This window comes from Bidens hawaiensis, unplaced genomic scaffold (assembly GCF_021521415.1).
Source record: "Bidens hawaiensis isolate Kalapana, Puna unplaced genomic scaffold, B.hawaiensis_p1.1 tig00047537_1, whole genome shotgun sequence".
Taxonomy (NCBI): domain Eukaryota; kingdom Viridiplantae; phylum Streptophyta; class Magnoliopsida; order Asterales; family Asteraceae; genus Bidens; species Bidens hawaiensis.
Genome location: NW_027498501.1, coordinates 116,402 through 124,624, shown reverse-complemented (window position 1 = coordinate 124,624; position 8,223 = coordinate 116,402). Strand labels below are relative to the sequence as shown.

General features: G+C 34.5%; 1 protein-coding gene across 1 annotated transcript; it reads right to left on the bottom strand.

The window, feature by feature from the left end:
- Window positions 1-350: 350 nt before the first annotated feature.
- Window positions 351-1,148, bottom strand: LOC143597068 (uncharacterized). Its single transcript, XM_077075674.1, has one exon. The coding sequence runs from the start codon at window positions 1,146-1,148 to the stop codon at window positions 351-353; it is 798 nt and encodes a 265-aa protein (XP_076931789.1).
- Between the last annotated feature and the right edge of the window lie 7,075 nt (window positions 1,149-8,223).

The following is an 8,223-nucleotide window of genomic DNA, read 5'->3' as shown; positions in this document are numbered from 1 at the left end:
CACACGCCTCTTTCTTGGGTGATAAAAAGTGAATTTAATAAGTAAATGCATTATATAAAAACAGTTCGTTGTTGGAACAATTTTGTTTAAAAGACCCTACTTTTGCAAAACAAAGAGCAACTAGCCCAATTTTTCACATGGAATCTTAAAAAAAAACCAACTTTTTCTTAACCAAAATAAATAAAAAAAATTGTCCGAAGGACACCAGCAATTTGAAAAGGTTATAATTTTTTTTTTTTTTTTTTTTTTGCATATGTATATATGTGTAGATATATCTAGTATGATACGTATAATTTAGGTTTATATACCTATATAATATAATATTTTACCATATGCTACTTGATGCACATTTAGTTTGATTGTATATTTAGGAGGGAAGCCCTTGTGCTAATCAGCCTCCTAAACACAGGCACTAGACCATTTTCAATTTCTTCAACATGAAAATCTAAAGCCTCAACACAAATTTGATGGTGTCCAGATGTTCCTTTCTGAATCAATTTCGAGATTATGAACCACTTACTTGATGATTTCAGCTTAGAAATAAACACAGACATGAACGCCAAGAGCAATCCAAACACCAAAACGCTGACTTCACTAACATCTCTTACTATTGTGATCACCGAAGATATGTGGCTATCAACATTCACCAGTTTTGAGCAGTAAATATGATTGATTTGCTTCAACTCAGTGACTGCTTTCTTAGCATTCTTTTTCAGCTTCCTTAAGAACGAACCATCTATGCTTAAATCTTCCTTTCGCCTACGCTGAGCGGATTTAATATCGCGTACATGTCCCTTAACTTGTGACACAACATCCTTAATGGAACCACATATGTCCAAAAGTCTCATTGACCGAACCAGCAACTTGTCGACTAGTTTTTTATGTTGATAGTGAGAAAGGGCTTTTTGTGTCATCTGAGAATTTAGAAGATTGTCAACAAATGTGTACAACCTTTCCAGATACGTTAGACCTACGCAAAATGTTACAGCATCAGGAGCTGATGACATAGATGTTTCCCACGTTTTAAGGTTTTTGAGTTCCTCTTCTACCTGAAGTATGCTGTTATGTGATCTGGTTGGAAGACTAACTGACCTAATGGCATGGTATTTGCTCGATGGAGATGAAGAAAATGATGGCAATGATGCCATTGTCTTGTTAACGGTTTAACCAACCGTTTTGAAATGTTAATAATGATTACTAAAATGCTGTGTGCTATTCTATTTATACAAACAAAAGTGGGCATGCATTCATCTTTAGAAGTTAGAACATGTGAAACACCATGTGCATGTCTTTGGAATGAAGAAACTGTCATCCACAAACAAATACAACACTTTTGAGTCCTTTAATGAGGTTTGGCATAAAAGAAGAATACAGATAGCCTCCCACATGTTTTGGTGCAGAAACTGTCTTGCAGTTGCTCCACTTTGTGTTTACTCTCTAATGTATGTACAGTGACACATTCCTAACCATTGCAACATCACCAATGTATCTGGTTTAGTCTTTTTAATGTAACCTATTAAAGCTATGTCATTCTCAAGAAACCTTAGGCCCTCGTTAAAATTGTTCGACCATAAACGGTTAGAATTGTATATTAAGAAACTTCTATGCTCGTGTCATTGTCTGATCTACTTTTTTTTCCCAAACGATAACAAAATTCTGTAAATGTACCACAATAACACAATTTTTTGTTTATTATTAAAACACTGAAATGCTACATCAAAGCCATGCATTTGCGTATCGTTGCTTCTATGTAGGTCCACCCTTGGTGATCCTCATATTCGAACGCAAAATAGCATTCCCAAAGAAACATATTTTATTGGAAGATGGTTGCTGTTGGGACATCTCCAAAGAACAAATTAAATAGGGAAGATCAGATTATGAGTTTTAAAATTTCCAGCATGGGTGTTTGTTGAGTCAAGGAAAGTAATTAAAGAAAATATTGCATTCAGTTGACGTATTTATAGGAAGTTCTATGTGGTTTAGATGCATTTTAGGATCTGGTCTATCATAAGAGAATCACCTTTTCTATGATTTCTACGGATTAAAACCAAAACAATTTTTGAATGGGGTATGAATGGAAAACGGCATCTTTATTGGTTTTATTTCCTATTTTTTATGGAGCAAATGAATCTTTTTATCAAATGATCAAAAAGAAAAAATAAGGGTCCAGATCTCCTGCATGAATGATTTTTGGAAGAGCCAAAATCAAAAGTTGTGGTATTTGCTAGCAACATAATGGAGGCGTCAATTAATATATATCCGAAATTAGATTCGAATCCAACATAGCACCTATAGGTACGTAAGAAATGTATTGAATCGATTCTTTATAATGAATAAATCCTATTGCAACATCGAATTCAAAGGGTCAAATAAGAAATAATACTTTGAATCATATAACTCTCTCATGCAAAATTTGACATTGAAATGTTGGAGTTCAACAATTTCACGGGTAAGCAATCTCAAAAGTTTAGCGTGAAGGCAAACTTGCTCTATATGGAAACTCTAAGAGAGCATAGTCTTAAAACAATAAAATGAAATAAAGTTTGTGAACTTTTGCAACAGCTCGCGCCTATCTGCAAAACGTAAATTTCATAAAATAAATGTAGTCAACCACCCGGTTCTGTGTTGCTTCCAAACATGGCGGATTGGTGTAGGTTGCGATTCGAAAGACGGCTTAAGCTCATTTCAAACATTGTACTTTCTTGGAACTAAAGTTTTCAACGGATCAAATTTGAATACTCAACTTTATCGAATTATTCGAATGTTGAATATTTAAAGTTGAATTCGACTTTAAAATTTGAGGCTGAATTGGAATTTGATTAGAATTGGATTCGAATTATTGTCCACATAAAAATTTGCTCCTAGTTAGAAAGTTGAATTTGAGTTCATTTGATTATATATATATATATATATATATATATATATATATATATATATATATATATATATATATATATATATATTATAATGAGAAAGGATCAAATAAGAAGTTTGGTTTTCCTAAGAAGGCTATGAATGAGGGTATTTTAGTCTACTACCAACCCACTTAATTTAATTTCAAAAATTCACTTAATTAAAACACACTTAATTAAAACCCACTTAAATTTTCATTCATCTCCTACAACTACCACCGCCCACCGCCACCCACCGCCACCACCTTGCCGGAAAAGTATACGGAAATTTCGTCGGAAAATAAAACACTATGAAAAACACAATGTAAAAGACACAATGGAATAAACACTATGAAAATAAAAACACAATGACAAAAACACAATGAAAACACAATTAAATAACACAATGTAAAAAACACAATACAAAAAACACTATGAAAAAATGAAACACACTTGTATAACACAATTTTGTAAAACACAATTATGATAAAACACACCTTGTAAAAACCCACGAATTTTTTTTTTATTTTTATAAAGCAATATGGTACTCATATAAAAGATAAAAAAACACTCGTTATTATGGTGAAATTGTTTTGAAAAAAAACATGTCGTATAAAAAAGTTATGGGCGTTTTAAAATGATGGGGGTATTTGACATGTGTCTTGCATGTGGAGAGAGAAGGTCAACAAATGTGTTATCCCTATTATGCACTTACCCTTGTTTTACACTTTATAATCTTTTTAATCTAATCTCAACCATTCAATTTTAAAATGAATGTACAAGATTATTTCATATTCTTCTTAGGAAAACTAATCTTCTTATTATAACTAAACCCAATATTATAATTTGCAAAGTCTAGACAAGACACAAAGGCATTGTTCCTTTTAAGTTACTTATTTTAAAGCTTTGAGTAAAATATGAGTGCATGTTTGGTTTCTCTTTAGTACATGATGTAGAGCTGTATGTACAAGACTTGACTGGAAAGTGTGCATAAAATTATACAACTTGTTTTTGTTGTATTCCTTCATCGTCAGATGCATCCACTAATGCTCGTCCAACACATTTTACACTTTGATGACTCTTCTTCATCCCATATCTATGTTTTACACACATTTGATGTTGGAATCTAGCATCTGGCATACAATCACACTCCTTCTCTCATTGTTCTCCGCCATTCAACCTCCGGTACCACTATCTTCAACCCCGCCATCGCCAGACATCCGATACCAATGTCTTCGACCCCCCTAACGTGATCGTCGTCTTTTTTTTTTGTGAAATTACTTAAATATCATAGAAACATCCAAACGGTTTACAATGAAGTGGCAGGTAAGCGGGCAACAAACTGCGCCGCAACCCCCTTTTGGATAGCAAACTCAATCCTAGTAAAAACAAAGTTTCAATTCTTATGTGCCGATACATTACTATGCACAACTTTCTGAAATTTATTCAAAAGGTCCACCAATGGTTATATTTTGGAAACCATCGGTGGCGGTGCTTTGTGAGGTCTAGGGGGGCAGTAGTGTGCTTGTGGCGTGGCGGTGATGGTGCAATTTTCGGACATTGGTGGAGAGAGTATGATTTCCACCGAATCATTCTCCAAATCGGCATTAACCCTAGGGTTTTGTAATCCATCATGCAGCTTGAATATTGGCAAATGTTTCTAGAATTCTGGCTGACTAATGCGGTGGAGTTTTCTGTCGATGGTATTTGAAAATTTGTGTTCAATTGATGTAAATTTTAGTAAATTGACGGATTGGAAGCTCTATATTTGTTGCATTTGTGCAGGTGTCATTTACGGAATTACTGGAACTGGCCTCGATGTTGTTGTCGGATTCTGTATCGGAACCTTAGGTGATGGTCGTGTGATGTTGGCAACGAATCATATGCACGGGCTTTGATGATGGTCTGTTATTTGGAACAGTCGCGTATTTTGCGACCATAATGGACATATGAGCCTAGACGTTTATGCATTTTTCTCTTGCTTATTGCATATCTACAACTTGGCTAAACAAATTGCAAACCCATAGGTTTTCTACAAGTTTGCAACTAGGCAATACACACCCATTTTTATAGTGGTGTGATTTTATTAGATAAGGTTATACATATGGTTTTGGTTAAGCTTGATCACTGATGCTTTACTTTTAGTTCCTATATATCAATAGAAAGGGTTATTATTGATCCTGCTCTTTTGAGGGCAAATCGTTTTGAGGGGTTGGTTTGCCAACTAGAGATGATAGATTTGCTATATTGAAGGTAACATTTTGGTTTTAACTATCACATTCTTTTAATTTTGATATAAGTCAAATAAAATTAGTTTTAAACCATATTTATCATTTGTCAGCTAAAACCCAATCTTTCAAACTCGTCAATGCTCGTTTAAACTCGTAAAACATTTGTATATTTATTTATCGTTCGTTAGACTTTAAAATTCGTTAACATTTTCCCTTTCAAGATAAAATATACCGTTAACATCAAAAATCCTATAAACGTTATAATATTCGAACTCGATATTAACCTCGTAATTTATTATTAAAATATTGATTCGTTAAAATTCGTTAACGTATAAAAATAATATTGTCGAACTCCATAATAAAATATACACTCAACACTTCTAATTCCCGACAACCCGATCTATTTACTTTTAAGACGTTAGTAATGATTAATTTTGTACTTTTAATTCTAGTTCGTGACGTTCAATTGCTTTGGTTTCATTTACACGCTTTCAGTTTTATTTCAAGTTTGTCTTCAACTTCAAGGTGAGTTTCTCACACCTCATTTTCACCCTTTTTAACTATTTTGGGGGTAGCATATATATCCTATCAACAATTCAATTTCTTTTATTTATTATTTATAAACTACAATTCGTTACATGGACTTGTGTGTTTACTTGTTACTTGCTACAAATTACTTGCTCATGGATTACTTCAAGATAGCTTCATCATACGCCCCCTTTGCGCTCAATACATTCGTTGTTATGAGTGGAAAAGGGCCTCATTATCCGAGTACGTTGGTGCACAATCCCAACTGGAAAGGACCTTGCTTGCGCTTATCTGAGTACATTGGTGCACAATCCCAGTTGGAAAGGACATTACTTGCTTATTTACACTTGTTTATGAAATTGTATGATTTTTATATATGTATACCAAAACTTGTGTGAACTCACCAACTATTCATTTAGTTGACTTTATTTTATATATATGTTACAGGTACAATTATTAGAGGATGAAATGGAGAAGACACTAGAACTTAGGTTATATTAATAAATGAACAAGTTGTTAATGGTTCTTGTATTTTCCTTGTATTTCTTATTACAAACTTGTGTACATGTTGTTTAAATTAATTAATGATAATATTGTCACTTAATAGTGTCACATGTGTTTTAGGCAATCTGTATGTCACTTTCGGGTGTATTCTGCTTTAGCCGGGGTGTTACATAGTCGGTGGTATTGTCGGAGACGGCAGTGGTGGGGTAGTCAGTGATAGGAGAAAGGAACTCTTAGATCTGAAACTCTCATATCTGACCATTATCGTCACCCTCTCACATTTTCAACCACTCGTTCTCGTTCAAAGATCTTAAACATGTTGAATATGGTGGAGAGACAGGATGGTGATGGTTGTAGGCCAGGGTTGGGTTATTTAGCAGTTGTCTTGGACGATGGTAGTGGTGGCAACCCGGTGGCGGTGGTGGTGGCCACAAAGTAGTGGTGTTTTGGCTTATTAAACTCTTCAGAGCGAGAGAGAGAGAGAGAGAGAGAGAGAGAGAGAGAGAGAGAGAGAGATGGATTTTTATTAATTCTAAAATTTAACATATATCTTTTTTTATTAAAGGGAAATGAATGAGGGATGAGAAAAGACACTATTGCCCTCAAGTGGGGTTCATTTGACTAAATTTAAAAAGGAAAATTAACGAGGTTACTGTCAAAGGACATAACGTGATAGAGTTTTTAAGCATGAAGGATGTTTTATGCCGTTTCTTTTGCCAAAGTACGTCCAATGAACAAATGGAAAGTTTGAACTTATATGACTAGCATGGTAGAAACAAACTTGCAAGAAGGCAACAAAATGAGCTGTCAAAGCACTTGAAAAGGGATGCTGAATTGGGATTCCCCTTGTTAAATCAGAAGAAGAAATGGAGATTAACGGAAAATAAAAAGACAAGAAAAGGAAAAAGGCTTAGTGACATCAAGCATGTTGAGCTTAATTATATTTTCAAAGTAGGGAACATAAATCCCTTGGCCAACATGATGACTTGCATCAGTATGAGAAGAAGAATGACAAGGCCAAACCATGAAGTTCAGCAGAATGGTAGAATTGCAAGAATCGACTACAATGAGAACAATGCTTTCTACATTCACAGGAACTCAGATGGAACAACTTTGGCCACTATTAAATCTGATGAAGACCTGCCCTTTCTTCATGATGAGGATCTAAAAGACATCGTTCACTAACACTTACTGGCAATCATCCTCATCAGCAAAAAATGTTCATATTTAAGGAAAAGGCAGGTGGAGTGAGAATTGAAAGAAGACAAGCGGCCTACAACTCAAGAAGATGAAGATCATGTTTAGTTTATGCTATACTTTGTAATGTCCACTGGATAGAATTCTCACTTTGTAATATATTAATTCTGATATGCAATTTAAATTTTGATTTGATGTGTATTTTAATCTAAGTGTATGTAACCATAGATGTGTTTTGGTACAGCTGAGTGTGTTCCAATCTAGGGGAGATTGTTGGGATAAGAAAATGAGCTTAAGGAAGATTGGAATCTTCTCAACCTCCCTGAAAATGGATAAGTATTGACATCGGGCACACTTGGACATCCGAGCAAGATTTTACTTAATCCTAGCAGGGTATTTTTCCTTTCGGGGCAGAGTTATCTTCTTGAAGTCTTCCTTAGTGATAATCCGAGCAGGGTTCACTTCATCTAGCAAGATGTTCTTCAGATCAAGCATAGTTTTCTTACTAGCAAACTCTTGATTATACCAATCTAATAAAGCCAAGTAATTTGGAAGATCTAGCAAAGTTTGATTAATAAACAGTAGTCCAAACATGCTTTGGGAAAGTTATTCTAGAAACATTTAAAGGACTTTCTCTGGGAAGGTTCAACTCCGAGCAAGCTACAGTGCTTCCTGCACAAGTCAAACAGTGCTACTAGTACACTTTGGTTTGCTTAATAAGTTATTATTTAACAAGGAGTTGAAGGGATTCATGAAAAATAGTTTGCTCATAGGATCATACAAAGCAAAGTTTGCTATGATCAGGAATATTGAAGTCTGCTAGGTGAGTATTTTCAAAGGAAAATACTCCAAGTAAAGGCTACCCGGAGAAC